Genomic DNA, 26,737 nt, shown 5'->3' with positions numbered 1-26,737 from the left:
AAAAGAAAGCTGTGCCCTAAGAAATGGATAAATGTCAGGCTGTCAGATGAGTGTGCAGGGACCGTCTCCAAAGTGCAACCCTGACAGGAAATAGACTTAAATAGCTAGCTTGTAGTGGCTGATCACCAAATGACATCACACATTAATGGTCTCCTATTTATTATAATACAGTAGGAAAAAGGCCTTAGTAATATGCTTTTCATTGGGGAAAATCACTTCACAATACGAAAAAAAATCACTTCACACAATGGTCATCACTTCACACAATGGTTACGCAAAGCCTACATAACACATAACATGGAAGATGGAAAAGCTTATTCCCCCAAACTAAATGTAATTTAGCTTATGCAGACCATTTAAGTGTGAGTTGAGTTTGAATTTATGCTACAACTTTTGTAGTAGGTTATCTCTTTTTGGTATGCCACTTTGTAGACGGTCCCTGCATACTCTCTGACAATGTCTTCAGTTCTAAGGAGGGTTCATTTTCTTTTGTATAAAATACGTCATACCTTGTTGTCTACCTTAGTACATTAGGAAGAGCCATTATTTTAACAATTTGTTTATTTTTAAACAAATTCTGAATAACTAAATCATTACTCCAGTCTGTGGACTTCATCGGTGCGTCAATCGTCCTCCTCTCCTGTCTGTGAGGAAGTGCTGAGAGGTGATCAGTTAGGTTTATGTCATGGTTGAAACTGTATGCTAAATAATGCTACTCTCTGGAGAGCATTTTGTTTGATCAAAGTTAGTCCTAAGTCCTAATAAGACAGCCCTGCTAATGGAATACAGGAATAATGTGCTAATGGAATGGAATAATGTGCACCTTCACATAAACTCAAAACACAATGCATAATACATTAAGAAAATAACTATCACTTTTATTGAACATATCTATCTCCTCAATATCTTTCAGAAAGATGTCTCTTTATTTTCTTGACATCATTATCTGAGTTTCAAAAGAGAGTGTCCGTAGTCTGTTTTCCCAACAGTGATGTACTTCTCCGTCTTCAGGTGGCGCTGTTGTGACTGATGTCCATTACCTTGGCCTGCTTCTTTCCCACAATGCTTTAACATGCATCAGGGTATTGTGTCCATCCTGTCCATGCTTGCAGTTGTTCGTCAACGGTTTCATCTTTAGCCGTGTCCCCGCCTGCAGTACTTGTGGACAGGAAAGTCAGTCTGGTCTGAGAATGAAAACTACCTAGCTCAAGTGGTTTCAGTTTGAGGATGTAACAGGAAGTACCAGCAGGAAACCTGAAGGCAGAGCTGTGACCGGTACTGAAGCCATGGGGGTCAGGACAGATGCTGTGGGAGAACAGATTACATTACATAATATATAGATATTTAGACGAGATTGGCAGATTATCATATTCTGCTTTTTTTTCTCCTTTTACACGGTTTCCCAACTTTTCGGAAACGGACAGGTAAGAAGCTAGGTAGGTGAAGGTGTGTCGGTAGGTAGGTACTGCATTGATCCCAATGGAAATTTAAGAAGGTCACAAAAGGCATGTGTATACTTCTGGCTAATATAACCTTTGACTATTGTATTGTTAGTGCCTCATTCTGCCAGAGGCTACAGATCTGGAAAAGGGACATTAATATCTCTGTCAGGACTGCCGAAAGTTAAAGTACAAAGTAGAACATGGCACACTGGGCACACTAGTAAGGTAAAGGTAAGTCTCAGTATACTCTGATGAGTGCCACAGGTATTCACAGGTACTCACATGTGTTGGTGAACAATGGCACCACAGTGTCTTTGCTGCTGATGTTGCCAGATAAAGCCTGGCCTGAGATCACCATGTGACTGGATGCCAGTGGAGCTGGGGCAGGAGCAGGGGCAAGGAGTCGAGTCACCACTGCAGGCTTTCCGGTAGCTGTAAAAGATGGTAGAAAAGAGATAGTTCCTTTGTCTGATGCTGTAAACAGGGGCCTCAAACTCAGAAATGACCTATATCACAATAACAAAATAAAATGAGTAGTACCATCAGAAGCTTATGAGACAAAACTATGCTGTGTATGGTTGTGACACACCTTTCAAATAACCTCTTTAAGGGAAAAATAACAAGCTCAAAATCGATAGGATTATTCTCATCACTGAACTCTAATGGTATAATGTGACGACAAACCACCTTTCTTTGCAGTTCTGATTCTCTTCGATGACCCATCACTTTCAGGGTTGTTCTCCATGAGTATCTGTTGCCATGGTTCCAATTCTTCCTCTACGCACTCCATGAGAAATTCGGCATCAACCAGTTTGCTACAAAACACAATGTGTTTAACACTCATCAGTGTGACTTCAGTGAAAGAGGAGGGTACAACCATGTAATGTTTAGTACATTTTGTAGTTGTTAGAGGTGATGCTGATCTTAGGAGTTTGAATCTTCCCATACACTAGGTTTCCAGAAAGTTTTGTGGAATATTATTTCCCTGCATGGATGAAACGCTGTCCACTTGCTGGTTACTCTGCTTACAGTTAAGAGATTATGCAGCTATTCAAAAATCTTTATTTAATTAAAGTGTTGCTTAATCAATGATGCATCAAACATATGCATGGCAATAGCAGATAGATGTTGATGTTTTAATCTGAATAAAAATGTAGGCTACAAATGCATTCCTCATACTTCAAGACCAGTAGATGTTTAATCACAAGGGGATACTAGTACAGGGTTATTCCGTGTCAAATCAGATAAGGTTGTTGCAGCAACGTCTCAGATTTTGTTCACATTTGGTACACTCTCATTTGGTGTTTTTTAAATAAATGAATAAATAAATAAACAATGCTCCCATGGACATGCCCACAGAGTGTAGTACTGTAGCTGCCTGGCTGCATTAGCTGCTGGTTGTAGCAACTAGATCTAGGTAAAACGGTGAATTAAAAACGATTGTTTTAGTTTTGTTTTGTACTGACACAGTACTTGGTGATCTTGAGAAATGGAGATCGATGTGAAAACTCACCGGATTTCTCCTTAAAATATCAAAACAATAATTGAGATCAAGTGGATACAAAAACAAATACTTTAGAAGACCTAATGTCCACCTCAATGTCCCAGTTTTGCATTTTGTTCCATATCTAGGATCTTATATGAAATGAATGGGCATGCAGTACAAACTTTTTAACAGTCCAGTCCTACTGAGAACATGTCGGTCTTCCACCCTACAAAGTTTGAGCAGGCCAATACTACTTTTCAAAATATCAATGCCCAAACATGACCTCCAAGATAAGGCAATTATACAAAATCAAGGGTGAAAGACTATAAAAGACCAAAAACTATACATTTTGTTAATATATGAATGACAACAATCACACATATACTATAGCGATTAACAACATGAAGAACGATATCGTTGGGCATCACTTTCAGAGCGATAAAAAGCGGATGATAAAAAGCTAATAGCCAGTCAGAACCCATCACATTCTAGCCATCACTTTCATTAACACAAGGAGAGATGCTTTCATCGTTATTGTTATAGTTATCATTCCTGGTGAGATCAGCCCTTTAGTTTTGGGACCTAAATATTAGGTACACAAACTTTGAGCAAAATCTGAGACAGCAGCTACCATTTTCCTTGATTTTTGTCTGATTTGACACGGAATGACCCTATAGGGATAGGCAAAGTTATTCATTATATTTGTCTACCTACCGTTTTGCTGGGGGACTTTCACAGAGATCTCCCTTTGTTTGGGCAGGTATTTCAACACAATTGACAGGGTGGTCATCTGTTGTAAGTCTCTCATTCTTGAAACACAAAAAAAGAGCAAACCAAAAGTAATAAAGTAACATTAGTTATAGCAGTTACATTACATTACATTTGGCTGACGCTTTTTAACCAAAGCGACTTACAACATGATAAAACCTTTAAGTTTTTAAGAGCACTTCTAACAACAAATAAGAAAAAAAAACACAATAAGTGCATCAATGAGTGTAATAAGTGCATCAATGAGTGCAATTGTCAGTAGTAGTGCTTTGAGAGGAGATGTTCTTTGAAGAACTGGGTTTTCAGACAGTTGGTCATAAGTGTTTTTTCCTAGTAACAGTATCACCAGATCTCGCTATATTTAAATCTATATGGTGTGATAGTATACAATAGAAAAGGTCAATGACCAAAGGTCAAAGGTCAGTGCTCAATGATCTGTATGAGATGGGAAGCAAATCTGGGTGGAACTAGCTCCTCATTTGTCACATTGTAGGATGTTCTGATTTTTTGTGTCTTTCAAGTGTATGCACAATTCCAATCCAGAATTAAAATGTTAAAATTAAATTTCAAATGAAAATAAAATAAAATTAAAATACTACCTAACTGTGAATAAATAGCTAGATACTTTAAAGCAACTCCAGGAATTTGTTAGGCTGGGTGAACCCTGTCTGACCTGCCGGCGAATTTGGATTTCGCCCAGCAGCTCAGGCTGGAAACCTGCACATCTATCTCCTCTGTTCCCTGCAAGAACCTTTGGCTCCAATCAATGAATGGCTTCAGTAGCCAGCTCTGCAATGGATATGCTGAATCCCCCAGGATGTAGTAGCCTATGTCCTGATCACTAACCCTCTTTAGCTTACCAGGAAATAAACCACTGGTTGCCTGTATATAAAAGTTGGATCTCTTTAATATCCTGGCATCATGGGTGCTGCCAGGGCTCCCTTGCCATCAACAATTGCCTGAACCACAATAGAGTTCCATCCCTTCCTGTTGTGGTAGTCCGATGGATACCAAGTTGGGCGCATGATCGGAATGTGTGATCCACCTATAGCCCCTATGCATTGAGGAAGGCCCCACCTTTCCTCAAAATACGTTGCCATCTCCTCCATCTCCACAGCAGTAGGGATCCTAATAAATTTGGGCATTAGTATGTCAACTACAGTTTTGCAGAACTCTCTAACACAGTTGCAGACTGTGGACCGACAGACCCCAAACAAACCCCCAACCACACGGTATTCAGTTGTGCTTGCCAGTTGGAAAACAGCAATGGCCACTCTTTGTTGCAGCAGGTATGCAGTTTCTAAATGTGGGGTCCTCTCTAACAATTGCATGTCTGATAGACCGCCAAAAAAGTTGAATGTTGGTTTAGAAAGCCGAAAGTCTTGAATCCACTCTGCATCACTGTAATTGCATGCAATGTCTTGCCACCAGCTATCCCACCTTGCACTCTACAATAATTTTATAAACCCAACCACTGGGTTGAGGCTGTTTAACCCTGTATTATGTATATTCAACCCATATTGGGTTACTTTCAATAACCAAATGGTTGGGTTAATGGTATTTGACTCTTTAATTTGAATAACGCAACCAATGATTATTGTAACCCAGTGGTTTCAAGTACAGCTCGCTGCGGCCCGCGGGAAGGTGAGGCTTGACATCAAGGACAAGTGCATTCTGGGATTGCGATCTGTTCTGCGCATGCGCATCATAACGTAGCAGGAAGAGGGGAGATTTGCCTGCCCGATCGCGAGTTTATGACGATCTGTTGGACTGCTTATTTGTCTTTATTTCAAAATGTTTGTTTATTCATCTGTTTATTTCAGATAGTTTGTTATTAAGAACCATTAACGAAAAATAATTGTCCGTCGTCGTTGAAAAACGGTCATTGACGGTAGTCAAAGCTAAGTAGACTTTGTAAACTATTTCAGTTTTATTTGAGTTTATTTGCACACACTTTTATCCAAAGCCACGTATAAACAAATTAATTAATAAAGGGCTTGCCATGTTCATGCAGAGACCTACTCAATTAGATGGTGATGGTTTAGTTGAGGTGTGTATGGTTGTGATTAATTATATTAATGTACCATCTGTAAGTCGACGCCCCCTACAGGGCCAGCAGTGGAGGCTGGAGGCTGCAGGACAGGGCCAGCAGTGGAGAGCGGAGACAGATGACCACTTAAATGTGGTTCGAGCTGATCCTTTCTAATTATTGTGGCGTTACAATGAAGACAATGAAAATGTGACACCTTCCTACAAGCTTTGCTGCATTTGCAGATGAAGAGTCCTGGAAAAAAAAAAACATTACTGAAGCAGGTAATCACAGACACCGCCTAGGCATACTGTACATGCAAGAGACAGTCCAGTAGTTAAAGCATCTTTTTGAGCATACATACAACACTTCCTCTCATAAAAGACTATGGGGGGCTCGATTAATTCCAGCCAGAAATAAAAAATAATGAAGACCAATTACAAATCACATCCTCCCTCCATGCATGCCACACACTTATTGTCCATCCCATTAAACCCTACCTTTATGCTGCGCTGCAAGCTTCATGTGATTATCCATGTGGTACTGCATCTGGTACAAATGCTTGCAAGTGTACTTGCAGCAGGGGCATTTATAGGATCCACCCTGTAGGTATGATCCTGGGTCAGGGGGGGCATCAAAATGTGTAGGATGCTGAGGAATAAACATACTATTAGACCCTCTGCAACCAAGCTTCCAAACAGTCATAAAAAAAGAACCTCTTTCAATTTAAGCACAATCTGATGTAGCATTCCTGAGCCTTACCTTTATTATTACAGTAATGTGGCACACCTGAGTTCTTTTACCAACTCTATAGTAAGTAGTAATTTCACTTTTCCCCCTCTAATGTGAACATTACACTTCAAGTCTTTAGATGTGACTCATGTGCTTTGTTATGTAAATCTCTCTAACTCCAAGACAACATGAAATGTAAGCATAATATTTAGAAAATCCTTTGACATTTTAACCTTACTCATACAGTATATTGTATTTATATTTATATTCATATATTTTAGTATTATATTTAACTTTTTCACCCTTTAAGTGTTAACATTCAAAAGATCACTTCTTGCATAATCAAAAAAAAGCATGCTTTACTACAAACAAAGACTAGCCTATATTCAAAAAGCATCGTTTTTGGTATTGAAATACGCATATTCTAATGTGCACTTGAGGGATAATATGCACATTCAATCATGAATCTGCCTAGTTTTTAACAAGACCACAGAAAGCTAGCAGCTAGACACTAACAACATGGAACATCGCCATCAGTCAAATAATCCGAGGCTTCTAATTGTTCATTTATTTTAATTCTGTCTGACATACATGCAAAGTTTTTTTGATTAAACATATCGGTGCATGAAACTTACCGCCATCGAAAATATATTCCTGGGCGAACACTAAAAGTTCTCTGGTAAGCAAACTGAACGCCATAAAATTTCTCCGACACCTTTCGCGGGCTTTTTCTTCTTCTGCGGTAGTGGCCATCTACCGGGCTGTCATGTGTGGGCTAAGCAATCCCAAAATGCACTTGTCCTTGATGTGGGCGGGGCTTGATGTCAAGCATCGCCTTCCCGCAAGTCGCAGCGAGACGCTTCTCAGTGGTTTGGCATGCAAGTTTGGGCTCCTCCTCCAATGGACGGTTTCTTTTCCCAAGGGCTGAGGGGGGAGACCAAAGGTCCCTTCGATCCAAAGGCAAAGGGCTCCCGCATGTGCCGCGCTCACGGCTCAAACAGCGGGGTGAAATTGCCTTTGCTGCTCCACGTCTGTAGAACCAGCTCCCCCTGGATATTAGATCCGCCCCCTCCATTTCTGCCTTCAAATCCAGGCTAAAAACCCACCTGTACCACTACTCCCTGGAATTTCTTGTTCCCTAATCCTGTACTTCAGCTTTTCTCTATATTTCTGTGTTGTGTGCCCTGTCCTGAACATTACTTATTTAACTATTCATGTTTTATTTAATGATGACTATTGGTCAAATGTGTTTTGTATTACTTTGTATCATTTGGTGTCTTTTTTAATTCTTTCACTGTACAGCACTTTTGTTAGCTTATGCTGTGTGTAAATGTGCTTTATAAATTAAATGTACTTACTTTACTTGATGTGGTAGCTCCTTCAGCATCTTTATTCTCACTCCCTGGAACAGATCCACCATTGGCTGTGCCTGTGTCTTCATGTTCCTTGAGGAATATTTCATCAGCTACTTTTAGTCCTTGAAAATCCTCTCCGCATGTATTTGCCAGCTTATGCTGTGTGTAAATGTGCTTTATAAATTAAATGTACTTACTTCACTTGCTGTGGTAGCTCCTTCAGCATCTTTATTCTCACTCCCTGGAACAGATCCACCATTGGCTGTGCCTGTGTCTTCATGTTCCTTGAGGAATATTTCATCGGCTACTTTTAGTCCTTGAAAATCCTCTCCGCATGTATTTGCCAGCTTATGCTGTGTGTAAATGTGCTTTATAAATTAAATGTACTTACTTTACTTGATGTGGTAGCTCCTTCAGCATCTTTATTCTCACTCCCTGGAACAGATCCACCATTGGCTGTGCCTGTGTCTTCATGTTCCTTGAGGAATATTTCATCGGCTACTTTTAGTCCTTGAAAATCCTCTCCGCATGTATTTGCCAGCTTATGCTGTGTGTAAATGTGCTTTATAAATTAAATGTACTTACTTTACTTGATGTGGTAGCTCCTTCAGCATCTTTATTCTCACTCCCTGGAACAGATCCACCATTGGCTGTGCCTGTGTCTTCATGTTCCTTGAGGAATATGTCATCGGCTACTTTTAGTCCTTGAAAATCCTCTCCGCATGTATTTGCCAGTTCCGTTTGTTTTCTAATAGCATTGGAGTATGAAGTGGTTATGCCTAATTTGCAAAGCTTTTTGAAGGCTGCCTTCTTCACCCCAGAATACTGTAGGACACTATTCACATAGTATGCGAAGGCAGTCAAACGGGGTTGTCTGCCTCTTAAAGCTACAGCTGCTGCAGCACAAGCAATGTTAGCGGAGTGTTTAGTGATGCACAAAAAGATTGAAAACAAAAACGGCGACACACGCTGAAGATCAGCTTGCAGTCTTTCCAAGGAAAATGCCTTCAAATCTTCAGGTGATGATTTGGACAGCATGAAATCAGAGAAGGGACTGCATATCTTCTGGCACTCGTCCTCTATGATGCCCAGGATGTTTTCACCGATCGGCCCAATTAATTCTTTGTGTCTTGTGATCTGTTTGGCAGCCCCATTCCAGTTGTTCCTTGCTATAGCTTCCACTATGCTTGCGGTGTGGTCTTCTTGACAGGTTATCCTCTCACCCTTTGGCTTGGAGGGATAATAGACAATCACCTGATACACAAAATAAAACCTTCTGTATTTCAGTGACAATTATTCACATGCATGCATAACAATGTTTGTTTTGATTAATATTTGATAAATATCAAATGATATTTGATTAAAACCATATTTGATTTCAATATATTTTGGGGGGAATGGTGGGACACTGATAGCTACTTTTCCTGTTATAATCTGACCATGACCCTTGTTCTGTATCCTACTTCAATAGCTAGCTAGCAGCTACATGGGACAAACATTAACAAGTCGACAAACTCTCCAATAAACGAGAGAACTGAGAACTGTTCATATTGTGCTTGCATTGCACTGGTTTACACCATTAGCTACTGCATGTCTTACGGATTCACGATTTTGACTTACCTCAGTAACACTTTGTCGTGCTCTAGTTTCACTTGTTGGCCTCGGTAGTTTAAGAGCTGGGGGAGATGTTGGACGATGGGGACACCATTTCGATGGAGTCAGCACCCTGTCCTGTTTATGTGCGACAGACATCTTTGCACTCTCTGATGTCGCTGTCGTCGAAGACTGTTCAGAACTGGGTTCCTCTTCAGCTTTTTGCCATCTTTTAAAAGTGGCCAGGGTGTGTTCGAGTTTCCCTATCAAGCGAAAGCACCGTAAGCATATTCGACACGGTCTCTCCGGAACGTTCACCAATTTCAATCCAAGTTCTGTCAGACGTTCGTAGATGCTTTTTTCGTTGGCGTCATTCTGAAATATTTTTTTGCTGTTCGCAATGTAGACTTTTATTCGCAGATTTTCTTTGCACAAACGACAATGGTCGTTTACTGACATTGCTGCGTTGTTTCAGTAAAAGTTCTCTCGCTTTTCGCTCTGTTGTTATCTATCGGCTGTTCTGTTTTGGATTTCCCAGCGTCGCTCTCATCAGCGTCACGGGTTAATTTCTTCTTCTAATGGCAGATTACATCCTTTAAAATGTTGTATACCGCCACCTACTGTACAGGAGTGTGTAGAGTGATCGTTTTACTAGCCAAAAGGTAGCCAAAGCTAGAAATAACAAATCATTCCAAAACAGAAACCAACAAATAAACAACCAATCAAAACCAAAGAAGTTTAAATACATTTCATTAACTCACTGTTTTTTAAGAAGGTAAAAAGGCTCTAATTCTGTCTTTTTCAATTCCTTGTTCCCCAAGAATATCCTCAGAATAATCATCTGAATCTTGCCATAATCGCCTCTGCTCTCCTACATCTAAATAAAACATGGTCCACATCTTCCTGTACTTGGCATTCTGTGCATAAAGCATCACTTTTCCCCATTATTTTAAGTGTTGAGTTCAGTCCTGTATGTCCCATTCTCAATCTTGTGTACACTATTTCTTCTTTCCTATTTTGTATATTCATTCTTTTTCCTCCAACATTTTTCTGAATGTTGTGGTAGTGTTTAGCCTTAGGCTCAGCAGCCCATTCCTGTTGCCATTTCTTTATTATTTCAGATTTAATTTTAGCTTTCGCTTATCCTTTCCTCATTGGTTTTTCAGTGCCTTTTTGGCTAATCCATCCGCCTTTTCATTTCCTTTCACACCAATATGTGCTGGAACCCAGCAAAACTGCCCCAACAAGCCCAGGCTTAGATGCTTAGTAAAATACTTCAATCAATGGATTTGAATATCATTGCTATGCGGACGACACTCAACTTTTCCTATCCTTCCCACCTGAGGACTAGTGTTTCCCATCGGATCTCTGCATGCCTGAAGGATATTTCAATCTGGATGAAGGATCAGCACCTTCAGCTTAATCTTTCAAAAACTGAGCTCTTGGTGTTTCCAGCAAAAACAGCCATTCCCCAACAGATGAACATCCAGCTTGATTCATCCTCATTGACTCCAACCAGATCGGCACGTAACTTGGGTGTCATAATTGATGACCAACTTACTTTCTCTGAGCATGTTGCCTCAATTGCAAAGTCATGTCGGTATACCCTGTACAACATTAGGAAGATCAGACCTTATCTGACACAAGATTCCACTCAGCTTCTTGTACAGGCAATGGTTATCTCCAAACTGGACTACTGCAATTCCCTGTTAGCTGGCCTACCTGCTTGCGTATTAAGACCACTACAGTTGATTCAGAATGCTGCAGCACGACTGGTCTTCAATCAGCCAAAGAGGACACATGTAACCCCTCTCCTAGTTACTCTCCACTGGCTCCCTATAGTAGCCAGAATTAAATTTAAATCTCTCACTCTGGCCTATAGGACACTGACTGGATCTGCTCCTAGCTACTTCAGTTCTTTGATCAAGATGTACATTCCCAACCGCCCATTGCGATCTTCTGAGGAGCGTCTGTTATGTCGACAAACCATTCATGCTAGGTCAAACTGTAGATCCTATTCTTCAGTGGTTCCGTGTTGGTGGAATGAGTTGCCCAGTGCTCTCCGTTCCAGCAACAGTTTTGGATCTTTCAAGAGGGGTCTTAAGGCATATTTGTTTAATATGCACTTAGTCTTTTGAGCGTTTGTTATGTGTTATGGTTTGTATAATAGTATTGTTGTTATAATTTGTCCATTGTTAGAATTTGACATTTATTCTGCTATTGTCCTTAAATTTAGCCATACCATGCTATAGTTATTGTTATTATATAATTAACTGAGTGACTTATTTGATTGCTATTCTCATTTCATTGTCTTATTTCTCATTAGGTTAGTGCTTAATTGATTGTTTTATTGATAATATTGCTATTCTCCCTTTTTATAATTGTTCACTGTTATTTAATTTGTATTGTTATTTATTTGTACGTCGCTTTGGACAAAGGCGTCTGCTAAATAACCATAACCAACCATAACCATAACCATAACTTGAACGTGACGTAGCCTAAAACGCAACGCATTTTGGGAATCGGTGGCCCGTTCCGGCCTGTGGGGAGGATGTCTGACGCGAGTGGAGGAAGTGTCGCAGAGGCGGTTGGTAGCAGCTGGACTGGGAATGGTCAGGAGTTTGCGAAGGGAAGTGATGTTTCAGGAAGTGAAGGTGATGGAATGGAAGACAGCGGGAGATACGAACCATGGAATGTAGCAAGGGGTAAAAAACGGAAGAAAAAGGATAAAAATAGCTTTAGCGACGAGGGGGATGTATAGTGTGGGGGAAAGGAGTAATTTAGAGGAAAGGAGTAAAACGTAGTTCAAAGTGTTTGTGAGATTGGTTCGTGAGGGATCTACTTTTGATGAATGGAGTCCAATTCAACTCACCAAAGTGCTTCATAAGGAGTTTGGGGAGGTAAGGAGTGCTAAAAAGCTAAGGAATGGGAGTCTGCTGATTACATGCAAGGATGAAGAACAGCAGAAAAGTGCAATCAAAGTTAATAAAATTGATGGTAACGCAGTCAAGTGTTCAGTGGTGTTTGACAAGAAACTTGTAAGGGGAGTCATTTCTGGGATACCATTAAAGGGACACTTCACCGATTAGCATTAAGCTTTGTATCTTTAGAAAACCAGTCATGTTTTTGAATGGCCGTGCACATCAAAAGCAGGAAGTACATCATTGAAAGCAGGAAGTCCTATATCTTTGTCGAGTAGATGAAACTACAAACACTTTCCTAATTTTTCCAAGAGGGGGCGCTAGCGGTGGGACTTCACTTGCAGAAACTAAAATATATAGCCGCCATCTTTTTTGGAAGCTAGGCTCCCGGTCCCGGAGAAAGCTGATAAGTAACTACGATTTAATATTAAATACTAATTCATTGAATGCTGATATTGAAACTGATATGGCAAATGGGAATTCTGAAGATCTGGTATGTGAATTTGATGCACGAGATGACCTGTACGAGCTGTAATACAGCACAGAACATCAAGGCCTCCATCAAGGCCTGCAGCAAGCCCAGGCAAAGGCTAATCATCATTGGCTGTTGATTAGCCTTTGCCTGGGCTAGCTCAAGCTAGAATGAATAGCTCTCACAAGGTCAGTTATCCTAATGTGATTCACAAGTTATTACACAAATAGTATTAGCGATACTAATACTTGTTAAAGATCGGGTATTCTAGCATATGCTGTCAATTTTCGGGACATTTGACATGGAAATATGTTAATTAACGTTTTGTTTTTTTTCGCGATTTTTTCGCTAATTCCTTTTGACGACCAGCAACATTGATATATGGCCACAAGATTGAGTACAACATAAAACAATGATCGTTTTAATTTTAGAATCGTTATTAATGCCAAAATGTTACATTAATGAGTCCTTCTGTGTAGTCTTGTCTACTTCCTGGTGGGTGCTGGTAAGGCAGTGAAAGGCAGGGAATTCTGGGAGTTGTTGGATTTTATCCACATGGCCCTAAAACACATTTTCGGCTTTTTTCTCCCATCTCAGGGGAAAATGAGGGAATGATGCACGACCATTCGAAAATATGACTGGGTTTCTAACAATAAAAAGCTTAATGTAAATGGGTGAAATGCTCCTTTAAGGGAATCAGTAGATGATATCAAGGAAAGCATAGCTAATGTCAAGGTAAAGGAAGCAAAGCGTTTGAAAACGAAACGTGATGGAGTTATAACTGATAGCCTTTCAATTGTGCTAACATTTGATGAAGTTAAACTTCCTGAAAGGGTATTCATAGGATACATGTGTTATGAAGTCAGGATGTATATTCCACCACCTCTCAGGTGCTTTAAGTGCCAAAAGTTTGGACATGTAGCTGCAGTGTGTAAGGGGAAACAAAGATGCAGTAAGTGCAGCGGAGAGCATGAATATGGGCAGTGTGATAAGGATGCAAAGTTAAAGTGTAGTAATTGTGGGGGGGAACACAGCTCAGCATACAGGGGATGTGAAGTGAGTAAGAGAATGCAGGAAGTGCAGCGGCTTAAAATGGTTCAAGGTATATCATACGCAGAAGCGACAAAGACTGTTAGAAGGACAGTGGCAGGTCCAGATACAGTTGTTAAAGAGGGGAGACAGTGCACAAAGTGTGATACAATTAAAGAGGAAACATTGATAGTGTCTAAGAGTAATTTTGTGTTGTTCATGGCTGAGGTGGTCAATTGCTCAGCACAGACTACAAGTCGAACAGAAAGAATCAAAATTATAGTCAAGTCTGCTGAGAAGTTTTTGGGTGCAAAAGATTTGATGTGGGAATCAGTGAGGGATACTTTAAATGAAGAGGTACAACAATCTCAAGCATGGGGTGGTACAGGATAATGGTTTTGATTATATTGCAATGGAATGCTAGGAGCTTAATAGCGAATGGACAGGAATTTAAGAATTATGTTGAGAATCTATGTGTAAAACCTAATGTTATTTGTATACAGGAAACTTGGTTGATTCCCAAATTGGATTTCATTATTAAAGGATATACCTCAGTAAGGAGAGATAGGGAAAGTGGTAAAGGTGGGGGAGTCATAACATTTATTAAAAAAGGTATCCAATATAGGGAAATTAAAAGAGGGAAAGAGCTAGAATACACTGTGATAGAGGCCTGGTCAAATGATGGTAATATAGAAATAATAAATTTCTATAACCCATGTAAGCAATTAGAATTAGGCCAGTTGTCAGACATTTGGAAGGATACCAAAGGGAGAGTGGTGTGGTGTGGTGACTTTAATGCACATAGTACATTATGGGGGGAAAGGAATGATGCCAATGGGGATGTACTTTTAGATTTTATGGATGAGGAAAACTTAGTATGTCTTAACGATGGTTCAGGTACTAGAATGGATGTGGTTAGGGGGACAGAATCAGCAATAGACCTCACAATAACTACAATGGCATTAGCAGACAAGTGTGACTGGGAGGTTATGAAGGATAATGCTATAGGTATTGATCATTTCCCTATAAAGATTCAAATAGGATTGGAAGTTGCAGTTGAGCAAGAAGTCAAAAATGAGAGATGGGTTCTAGAGAAAGCTGATTGGGATAGGTTTAGAGAGATACGTGATGAATTACTGTGAGTAATAGACACACAGAAAGATATTGAATATTTATGCAGATATATCAGTGCTGGCATAATCAGTGCTGCAACATTATCCATCCCTAAATCTAAACCCAAGAAGCTAAGTAAAATAGTTCCATGGTGGTCTAATGAATGTAAAAAAGCAGTAAAAGTTAGAGCGTTTAGAGTGTTGAAAAGAACTCACAACTTCCATAACCTAATTGAATTTAAGAAATCTCAAGCAGTTGTAAGGAAAACTATAAGGGAAGCTAAGAGGGGTTGCTGGAGAAGGTTCTGTGACTCTATAGGAAGATCTACACCAATACAGAAAGTTTGGGGCATGATAAAGAAAATGAAAGGATGTGGAAAGGAATATGGTTATCCTGGATTGGTGGATGGTCAAAACATTATCACTAGCAGTGCTGGCAAAGCAGAGATAATAGCAAAGACTTTAAGTAAAGTACATAGCAATGAAAATCTTACTCAGCAGGAAAAGAGAGCAAGAGCAGAAACAGTAGGAGAGTATCAACAGGACTGTGAGAATGAAGAGGTGATAGGAGGTGTGATGGATGAGATGTTAACAATAGCTGAATTAAATAATGCACTAAGGAAATTGGGTAAATCATCTCCAGGGGGGGATGGCATTTGCTATTTAATGTTAGAGAATTTAACTGATAAAGGAAAGGAAGTGTTATTGTGTCTATATAATAAAGTCTGGATTGAGGGAATAATTCCAAGAGCATGGAAGGAATCTATAATTATCCCCATTAAAAAACCTGGGAAAGATCCTCAGATCCCTAGCAATTATAGGCCAATAGCACTCACATCTCAAATGGGGAAGACAATGGAGAGAATAATAAACGACAGGCTGGTATATACAGTTGAGACTAATGGGCTGTTACAAAATTATCAAAGTGGTTTTAGAAGGGGCAGAAGCACCATGGATCCTTTAGTCTATCTAGAGCAGGGGTGTCCAAACTTTTTGGCTCAAGGGCCACATTGGGTCTTGGAAATTGACCGGTGGGCCATAACACCCGTTTGCAGTAATGTTAACCACAACGTCGTTGCTGGAAAGAAATAGCGAACAGCCAATGATAAGTGTGGCGGGCCATATCTATAATAAACTAATACATGCTCCGCGGGCCGCACTAAAGTGCGTCGCGGGCCGCAGTTGGCCCGCGGGCCGTAGTTTGGACACCCCTGATCTAGAGGATATCATAAGGCGAGCTCAAGTTAATAAGGAGTCAGTTGTGGCTGTCTTCTTTGACATTGAGAAAGCGTATGACATGATGTGGAAGGAAGGCCTGTTGATTAAGTTAAATCATATGGGAATCAAGGGAAGAGTCTTTACATGGGTTAAGGAGTTCTTGTCAAATAGAACAATAATGGTGAAGATAAATGGGGTAACAAGTGGAAAGTACCAAACTGAAAATGGAATCCCACAAGGGAGTATCATCAGTCCTTTATTGTTCTCCATAATGATAAATGGGATTTTTAAGGATGTGGAGAATCTTGTGGAGGTAGCATTATTTGCAGATGATGGTGCGTTATGGAAAAGAGGGAGGAATGTGGAATTTGTGGTGAGCAAGATACAACAAGCTGTGAATGCTGTGGGTAAATGGTCCATTAAATGGGGCTTTAGGATATCAATAGATAAAACTAAAATAATGTTCTTTTCAAGAAAGAAATTATCTAAGGATCTAAGAGTGGAATTAGTTGGTAAAGAACTGGAAAGAGTTGAATCTTTTAAATATCTGGGTATATGGCTTGACCAAAGGTTAACATGGGCACTGCATATACAAAAGGTCATTGATAAATGCAAGAGAGTGTTAAATGCAATGAGATGTCTGTGTGGGGTGGATTGGGGAGCAAACAGACCTGCTCTAAGAACTATTTATACAGGGTTGATCAGATCGGTACTAGATTATGGAAGCATAGTATATGGATCTGCAGCCAAAACTTTACTGGGTAAATTGGATGTAATCCAAAATCAGGCACTAAGGATATGTTGTGGGGCTGTCAAAACCACACCAGTGTCAGCTATCCAGGTGGAAATGGGAGAAATGCCTCTTCACCTCAGAAGAGATCAGTTAGCTGTTGTATATTGGGCAAACCTGAGGGGTCATAGTGATGACCACATGAGTCATTCAGTTTTGAAGCAATGTCAAGAGCGTGGTAATGGTCAAGTCAGGAGTTTTGGGTGGGGGATCAGTAATAAAGTCTCTGAGATGGGGTTTAATGATATTGAAGTAAGTCCCACTGTACCTCAGCTGAGCCTCCATGGGTTTTTAAAGAAGTGTCCACTGACTTGGGGTTGCTAGAAGAGAAGCAAGAAAATGACTTGGGGTTGCTAGAAGAGAAGCAAGAAAATGAATATAGGGTGCATAGCTATTTAATGGAGAGGTACAGAGAGTGTGTTGTTTTGTATACAGATGCATCTAAACAATCTGACAGAAGAATGGGGGTTGCCTATGTCATCCCAAGTTTAAAAAGAGAATCTGGGAGAAGGATTAGTGATGATTTAGCAGTTTTCACAGCAGAGTTGATTGCTGTGTTGTTAGCTCTGGTATGGGTGGAAGTCAATAGGCCAAGGAAGGCAGTAATTGCTTCAGACTCCAGTTCAACCTTAATGAGTGTAAAAAATTGCCAATCAAATTCAAGGCAGGACATTGTACTAGATATAGTACAACTGGTTAACAAGCTGCTGAAATCAGGGACAGAGGTGACACTGGTATGGGTACCAGCTCATATAGGAGTTGCAGGCAATGAATCAGCAGATAAATGTGCAAAGAAGGCTGCTAGAAAATCCATCATTGATATAGAGGTGGAGTATAGCAAAGCAGACCTTAAAAGTATGGTTAAAAACAAAATGAAAGAAAAATGGCAAGCGTTATGGGACAGTGGGAAGACTGGAAGACAATTTTATAACATCCAGAGCAATGTGGGAAAGAGCAGAGACACGAACAGGAGCAAGCAGGAGGAGGATGTGTTCTCAAGAATGAGGTATGGGCACACAAGATTAAATAGTTCTTTGTTTTTAATGAAAAAGCATGCTGATAGCAAGTGTGAAGTCTGTGGGAGTCTAGAGTCCATAGAGCATGTGTTTCTTCATTGTCCTAAATATCAGGAAGAGAGACAAAGACTAAATTCACAACTGCAAGAAAACCAGCTGAGTCTAGACATGAAGAGCATATTGCAAGGAAGCTCAGGTGAAATATGTTTTAATTATGTACTTGGCTTCCTGAGGAACACAGGATTGCTCCATAGAATTTAATTTATTTATGTATTATTATTATTATTATTATTATTATTATTTATCATCACCATAATTATGGTGACATTTTGATTTTTGTTTTGATTATTTATTGATTTATTTTGTTTATCTACTTGTTTGGGGGTTTTGTTTATCTTGGTTTATTGGTTTGTTTTGGTTTATTTGTTTGTTTAAAAGAAAGAGTAGACTCAAGTACCACACCCCAGTCCAGTTGGTGGCGGTAATGCACCATTAACGTTAGTTGCCAACTGCCATAAAAACCGAAAGAAGAAGAAGAAGAATCGGTGGCCCAAAACTTAAGTTGTTTTACTGACGTGTGGGAACAACGAAGTGCAGTTGTCGAAATGGCGTTTACCTTCTGTGTTATAAAATTCAATAGAGTAACATGAAGCTTATCTTTTATCATTTTCCAGCGTGGAAAAATAATAGTACACGCCATGTTTCAGAGGTGACAAAAAGGCTAGGAATGGCATGGATAGCAGCAGTAGGCCTAAGGAAGCCAAGATTATGTTCTGGTTTTCACACTATTTTTTCACTCTAAGTATTCATTATTATCATGCCAGATCATAGGCCCAGAACACTAGTTTACATGGGCTGGCATCAGGCGAGCCAAACATACCCATAATTCTTTGTGTTTTGATGACGTTGGTCACATGTCTTCTCTGATTGATTCACCACTTTCAGAGCTCTGCAGAACAGCCATTGAGTCTGAGCATATTACAGATGTCAATGGCTTTATCTCTTCTATCCACCTTAAAGCTGTTCTTATGCTAGTCATTTCCACTGTATATACTGAGAGGTGATTACTCAGTCTACGTTTCAGTCCTTTTTTAAATTCAGGAATGTAAATTCTTATTCCACAATGGCCATTTTGGGTCTTTTGATCCATCAGTAAAAATATTAATTAAACCATAAAATGAAGAGCATAGGTATCTTTCACTATACCATGGGAAAACTCTGGTCATCTAGGTATTCCCTCTTTTCTTTAAGTTTTTCTCTGTTAACCTCTGATATACACTACCGTTCAAAAGTTTGGGGTCACTTAGAAATTTCCTTATTTTTGAAATAAAAGCACTGTTTTTTTAAGCAGTGCTTTAAACTAATCTAAATTCAAACTATACTTAATCTATACATTGCTAATGTGGTAAATGACTATTCTAGCTGCAAATGTCTGTTTTTTGGTGCAATATCTACATAGGTGTATAGAGGCTCATTTCCAGCAACTATCACTCCAGTATTCTAATGGTACAATGTGTTTGCTCATTGGGTCAGAATACAGTCTATGGGTCAGAAGGCTAATGGATGATTAGAAAACCCTTGTGCAATTATGATAGCACAGCTGAAAACAGTTTAGCTGGTTAGAGAAGCTATAAAACTGACCTTCCTTGGAGCAGGTTGAGTATCTGGAGCACCACATTTGTGGGGACGATTAAACGCTCAAAATGGCCTTTCAAAAGAGGCCTTTCATGTGAAACTCGACAGTCTATTCTTGTTCTTAGAAATGAAGGCTATTCCATGCGAGAAATTGCCAAGAAACTGAAGATTTCCTACAACGGTGTGTACTACTCCCTTCAGAGAACTGCACAAACAGGCTCTAACCAGAGTAGAAAGAGAAGTGGGAGGCCCCGCTGCACAACTGAGCAAGAAGATATGTACAATAGAGTCTCTAGTTTGAGAAATAGACGCCTCACAGGTCCTCAACTGGCAGCTTCATTAAATAGTACCCGCAAAACGCCAGTGTCAACATCTACAGTGAAGAGGCGACTCCGGGATGCTGGCCTTCAGGGCAGAGTGGCAAAGAAAAAGCCATATCTGAGACTGCCCAATAAAAGAAAAAGATTAATATGGGCAAAAGAACACAGACATTGGACAGAGGAAGATTGGAAAAAAGTGTTATGGATGGACAAATCGAAGTTTGAGGTGTTTGGATCACACAGAAGAACATTTGTGAGACACAGAACAAATGAAAAGATGCTGGAAGAGTGCCTGGTGCCATCTGTCAAGCATGGTGGGGGTAACATGATGGTCTGGGGTTGCTTTGGTGCTGGTAAGGTGGGAGATTTGTTCAGGGTTAAAGGGATTCTGAATAGGAAGGCTATCACTCCATTTTGCAACACCATGCCATACCCTGTGGACAGCGCTTGATTGGAGCCAATTTCATCCTACAACAGGACAATGACCCAAAGCACACCTCCAAGTTGTGCAAGAACTATTTAGAGAACAAGCAGGCAGCTGGTATTCTATCTGCAATGGAGTGGCCAGCGCAGTCACCAGATCTAAACCTGGTCTTCTATTCTATTACATTTTACAACTCATGGTGGTAAATAAAAGTGTGACTTTTCATGGAAAACACAACATTTTCTGGGTGACCCCAACCTTTTGAACGGTAGTGTAGGTAGCATCCAGGGCGGGATTTCACTCAGAGCTATAGGACTAACTTCTAAAATTTATTTATGCTCCATCCAAACCCTTTAGATATTGTCTGATACTCCAGCAATTATTTAGTAGCCTAGGCTAATGCTGCTGGATTATTACTATCCCCCATCAGTCGTACTCTATATGTTAAAGCCAGCTTAGTGAATCTTAATGTAAGTGGAGCTTCTTCTGTTTCAAGCAGAATAGCACTTGTTGGGGTTGTTTTAATAGCACCTATGGCCATTCTTAGTGCTCTGAACTGAGGTATGTCCAATTTTGCTAAGCTGGTTGTACATGCTGTAAACTATACTTCCATAGTCTTTAATTGATCTGATCAGTGATATCAATATTCAAAGACTATATCCTCAAATACCAAAAGGTTGGTGGTCTGAAGTGCCTCGTCACTGGTGTGTGTCTCGAAAGCAGGTGCTCTTTGGTCTCAAGGGGATATATCACTTCGTAGGTTGGTTTGACTTGTGGAGCTTGTTTGAAGGGTGTAAGCTATGTCTCACCAAAAAACCCAAAGTCACACTGCTTAATATAATTAAAAAGCCATTCATTTCGGTGGGCTTACACGTTGCGACAGCTCATGTCTTCAGAGCATGGAAATCATTTAGATTTTTCTGAAAATTATGCAAGCAAGTGGTCCTCTGAGATCCAGGCTGCACAATTTGGAGGTTCTCACCAACAAGCAATACTCCATACAGGTGTTCTATACACAGCACCAAATTGTACACCTACCTGTTTTTGTACAGTCACTGGATCAAGGCAAAAAGGGGCGGCTGCAATTTGGGAGCACCTTAGGCCAGTGCTGACTTACATCAAGCAGCAGCATCCTTCTGTGAAGATGCTACACTTCCTTAGTGATGGACTCTGCTCACAATACAGACAGCGTGGCAACTTTTTCCTTGTACAAATGGGGCTTCACAAAGGGCATGTGGAACTTTTTTGAGGCCAGTCACGGAAAGGGGGCTCCTGATGGAGTAGGAGGTGTGCTGAAGCGACAAGCTGATGGCCTTATCAGCAAAGGTCATGATGACATCACGGATGCAAGGTCTCTGTACTCAGCACTGATCAAGACACACACCACCATCAAGCTGCTTAATGTGGATGAGGATGATATAGAACAGGCAGTGTGGGCTATGCCTAAGAAAATCCCATCAGTTCCCTCAACCATGCGCCTTCATCAGGTTGTGACCACAGAAAGAGGTAGGCTTATGTGCCGTGATGTAAGTTGCATGTGTGCAGCTATGAAGAGGCTGGATCACAGGCCTTCAGTTTCCAGCTTGACAACCAAACTCCAATACAAGACAACACAGTTGACTGGACCAGTTCGGAGGTCATTGGAAAGTGGTGTGTGGTCAAGTATGGAGATGACCTTTACCCCCGGATTGTGATGGCGACAGATGATTCCTATGTCCAGGAAAAATGCATGCACAGCAGAGGTCCAAACCGATTCTCATGGCCTATTCGAGATGATATGCTCTGGCACCTATATGATGAATGATGTACTTTGTCTCATCGCTGCACCTTTGCCAGTCACTGCCCGCCATATGGAGATACAGAGAGATGTATCAATGGTTGGAGCTTACAAGATCATTTCTTTTTCTTTTTCTGTGAAAAAAATCTTTTTTTTTTCTGCTCTGTTTTGAATGACAGCTGTTTCTAATTGCCTCAGTATAGATACATTTGGGATTTTTAAAAAAAAACTACAACATGTTTGTATGGCTGTTTTCAGGGTTTGCTAAATACTTACCACTAAATGTCATAGTTTTTAAAAATACTTACCATTGTTACAATCAGTTTTTAAAAGAACTTACCATTGCTATGTCCTGTTGACGATATGTCTTTGAAGTTGCATTGCCAGATATTTGTACATTTTATTTTAACTTCAACGTGTGATGTTTGTATAGCTGTTCTCGAGGTTTACAAAGAACTTACCAGAAACAGTCCGATTTCAAAAAAACAAACAAAAAAACCTTACCATTGTTATGTCCTGTGGAGGAAAAGTATTTGGAGTTGTGTTAAGATGTGGCCTGGCAACAAGCTCGAACCAAGTCTAGGGAAATTAGATGTGCTGCCCAGACCCAAAGTCCCTAACCTACAGTGCCTATAGAAAGTTATCATACCCTTTTGAAATAGTTACTTTTTTTGTCTTACAGCCTGAAATCAAAACCCATTTTAAAAAAAATCTTTTCCAGTTTTATTTACAAATGTAGCTGTACAACATCAAAATAATGAAAAAAAAGTCAACAGTTCTGAAAATTAATAAAAAATGTACAACTAGAATAACAGGGTTGGAAAAGTCATCATACCCCTGACTTTATACTTTGTCAAGCTTCCTTTTGCTTTCATTACAGCCATCAATCTGTTTGGATATGTCTCTATTATAGCTTTGCACACCTAGATAGGGGAATATTTGCCCAATTTTCCGTGCAGAATTGTTAAAATTTAGTCAAATTCTGTAGGGAATGGCGATGGACTGCTCTCTTCAAGTCAATCCACATATTTTCTATAGGATTTAAGTCAGGGCTCTGACTTTGCCACTCAAGGATATTCACCATCCTATCCTTAAGCCACTGCTTTGTTCTTTTGGCAGTATGTTTAGGATTTTTGTCGTGTTGGAAGGCGAATGACCTCCCCATCCTCAGCTGTTTAGGAGAGGGACGCAGGTTTTCCTCAAGAATTTTGGTGTACTTGGCAGCATCCATTTTCCCTTCTATCCTGACCAATTGCCCAGTCCCCGCTGAAGAGAAACATCCCCAAAACATAATGTTGCCCCCACCATGCTTCAAAGTAGGTATGGTGTGTTTTGGGTGTGTTTGGGTGTGTATACTGTGTTTGGTTAGCGCCTGGAGCTCAGTCCAAAAACTTCAATCTTAGTCTCCAAAAAGTTCGATCTTAGTCTCATCTGACCATATAAGCTTTTTCCACATGGTAGCAGAATATTCCAGATGTGTTTTTGCACTGAACTCCAAGCACAATGTTTGGCGAAAACCAACACAGTACACCACCCAAAACACACCATACCTAGTGTGAAGCATGGTGGGGGCAACATTATGTTGTGGGGATGTTTCTTTTCAGCGGGAACTGGGCAATTGGTCAGGATAGAAGGGAAAATGGATGCTGCCAAGTACACCCACATTCTTAAGGAAGACATGCGTCCCTCTCCTAGACAGCTGAGGATGGGGAGGTCATTCGCCTTCCAACACGACAATAATCCTAAACATACTGCCAAAAGAACAAAGCAGTGGCTTAAGGATAGGATGGTGAATATCCTTGAGTGGCAAAGTCAGAGCCCTGACTTAAATCCTATAGAAAATATGTGGATTGACTTGAAGATAGCAGTCCATCGCCATTCCCTACAGAATTTGACTACATTTTTAACATTTCTGTACGGAAAATTGGGCAAATATTCCCCTATCTAGGTGTGCAAAGCTATAATAGAGACATATCCAAACAGATTGATGGCTGTAATGAAAGCAAAAGGGAGCTTTACAAAGTATTAAGTCAGGGGTATGATGACTTTTCCAACCCTGTTATTCTAGTTTTTCATTTTTTATTAATTTTCAGAACTGTTTACTTTTTTTTCATTATTTTGATGTTGTACAGCTAAATTTGTTAATAAAACTGGAAAAGATTTTTTTTTAAAATGGGTTTTGATTTCAGGCTGTAAGACAAAAAAAGTAACTATTTCAAAAGGGTATGATGACTTTCTATAGGCACTGTAAGTGTGTGCAATAATGTGGCAGTCAGTGTGTACGAGCTAATAGTGGATGAAATGCAAGAGGTCACCATCTTACCTCCACGTCCTGGACCAGCCTGCGCATTGCCTCCTCTAGGCGACCAGCCCATGCGTAACTCCTACTTCCCAAAATGTTCATGAGATTGGGGAAAACCCCAAAACAAAGACAAAACAAATAAAAATGGGCACAAACGCAAAATACATCCAAGGGGGAGAAAGGGAAATCCACAACAGGTCCAGGGTGGAAAACCATGAGGTGCTGGTACTAGGCCCCAAGCAGGCCTCTCCCCATGTCAAACCAAGTTCTACTATTAACTCATTGGCAATGGCTGCCAGCCATTTTCAGTGCAGAGCGCTCCATACTGCCATTTTACAGCATTTTGACTGTTTTTCTAAGATCCACCGAACAGTGAGTTTTATGACTATGTAAACACACAAGCTATCAAATGAAAGAGTAGACTCTCTTCTTTCACCAGGAAAACGGTTTGTTTCTATCGTTTTCCGTTCTTTAGTAATCGTCAGTAGAACATGGGTTAGTTTTGCTAAAAACACCTGTTTTTGACCAAAAAAGGTTGCTAGGGACTTTGATGGTCACTATAGGGTGCCTCTCAACATGCCTCCTCGATCCTCGATGCTCGATCCTCGAGGGGCGTTCCCACTGATCTATAACTATCCCATTGTCCCCCCCCCCTCATTCTTTATGTAGATCAGTAAAGATCGAGGCATCGAGGAGCGAGGGAGGACGTATTATGCTGCATGAGAGGCACCCATAGACTCTGAACAGGACGGTAGACTTAGCAAGCTAGCACTAGCAAAGTTGTTGTTAGTCTATATAGCAATATCCAATGTAAATGGATCATACCGTTCACGGGTTTTCCATCCTTGAAGTAAGCATATTTATTCGCAGGACCGCGTGCAAACTAGATCCACTGTGGTCGATCTTCAGTGTGTTTGCTTGCTATATGTCTCTCTGCATGTGGCTCTGCAGGCAGATACTAATCATCAAAATGGCACTGCTGCCATCTAGCGGTTCGGATCGCTAGTACAGTCTGTTTACAAGCCTGAAACTCTGCCAGATCGTTCCCATGCCCACCCATGAGCTAGCCTGGGTGTTCCCATCCTGCCTTGGGCGGTGATTTCTTTCACACTGCTAAGGCAGTCTGGAAACTAACACCCACATTTTCGCCTGATGTTGGCGACCAATCACAGAACAGGGGAGAAAGCAAGACCACGATGAGCCAGGGGGTCAGGATTTGACTGATTAGCTTCGCCGATTAGCAAGGCACTTACTTCCTCGTCGCCATTTTCCAGAAATACATCATGTCCGGTGCCGTTTCTCCTCATGCTGATCAGATGCTGATTGGTGGCTGTTCCACTCTCAGCTCATGCACGAGCTCTCCTTCTGTACCTTACGTCAATCAGTAACCTGCCACTTAATTAGCTAAGCAAAACGGCACCGGAAACAAGCCCCTTGAAACGCCATGTTGAAGCCTGAAAAAAATCGTTCAATTTTGGCATTTTTCACTAGCCTAGCATTCCCATTGAAATGAATGGGGGCGGGACTTGTTCACTTTCTCCAGTTCTTATCATACCTCCATGCGATGAGCTATGCACAGACGCATTTCATAGACATGTGGCGCCCAATGAACGGATCTGGGCATTTTTTCAAATACGGGAAAATGAACGTCTGGTTGCCAAACCACGTCTCATTTGAGAAGTGGTAGGCGCTAACCAGGCTACCCATGAGCCCTCCCCATCGAAAAATGCAACGTCAATGGCAGTCAACGTAAGTGTTTAAATTGACGTTTAAAGACGTCAATGGCAGTGAATGTGTTAAAGCCGCTCATGGCTTTTGTAGCTAGCTTACAGCTACCAGGTCAAAGAAGCAAGCTGGTGCCCCGTGGATGAGATGTGTTTGTGAAAGTGTCCTGTCTAAGTGCAAATCACAGGCAGCGCATCACATTGTAACAGTTGTATTGCCAGATGTTTTTAATATGTCCAAGATGATTGTATGTGATGTTAAAGCTGTTCTCAGGGTTTACAAAATACTTACCAGAAAGAATCAGTTTAAGTTTAAAAGGCTTCTTACTTTCCTGTGGATGACATTACTGGGTTTGAGGATTTGTTTTAATAAAGACATATCTAAGATAATATTTTTGTGGAGAATTCTTGATTACCTCTCCTACGGAGGCAGATAGGCATGGCCAATGTTCCATACAGTAGGTAACTAGTAGGTATATGAAAGTAAATAAGTTAAACTCCATCCATCCATCCAATGGATGGAATTAACTGCTGCCCAGTTATGGAGATCAGTCCTGTTACCACTACTGTTATTTGATATTTTAAAAGAAAA

The 26,737-nt window shown here is 40.5% G+C and overlaps 1 protein-coding gene across 3 annotated transcripts; it reads right to left on the bottom strand.

The window, feature by feature from the left end:
• Positions 1-853: 853 nt before the first annotated feature.
• Positions 854-9,954, bottom strand: LOC134082535 (uncharacterized). Of its 3 annotated transcripts, XM_062538315.1 has the most exons (11): positions 9,433-9,954; positions 8,398-9,066; positions 8,204-8,290; positions 8,010-8,096; positions 7,816-7,902; positions 6,226-6,376; positions 5,781-5,980; positions 3,643-3,737; positions 2,130-2,257; positions 1,725-1,874; positions 854-1,305 (listed from the first exon to the last, which is right to left on the bottom strand). In XM_062538315.1, exons 1-11 carry the CDS (start codon positions 9,862-9,864, stop codon positions 1,217-1,219), a joined length of 2,175 nt encoding a protein of 724 aa, XP_062394299.1. In that variant the 5' UTR covers positions 9,865-9,954; the 3' UTR covers positions 854-1,216. The 3 variants fall into 3 exon arrangements, with proteins under 3 accessions (XP_062394299.1, XP_062394300.1, XP_062394301.1); XM_062538316.1 differs by lacking the exons at positions 5,781-5,980; positions 6,226-6,376; XM_062538317.1 differs by lacking the exons at positions 7,816-7,902; positions 8,010-8,096; positions 8,204-8,290; positions 8,398-9,066; positions 9,433-9,954 and adding an exon at positions 7,093-7,797.
• Between the last annotated feature and the right edge of the window lie 16,783 nt (positions 9,955-26,737).

This window comes from Sardina pilchardus, chromosome 6, assembly GCF_963854185.1.
Source record: "Sardina pilchardus chromosome 6, fSarPil1.1, whole genome shotgun sequence".
Lineage (NCBI taxonomy): Eukaryota > Metazoa > Chordata > Actinopteri > Clupeiformes > Clupeidae > Sardina > Sardina pilchardus.
This window is presented reverse-complemented; position numbering and strand designations above follow the sequence as displayed.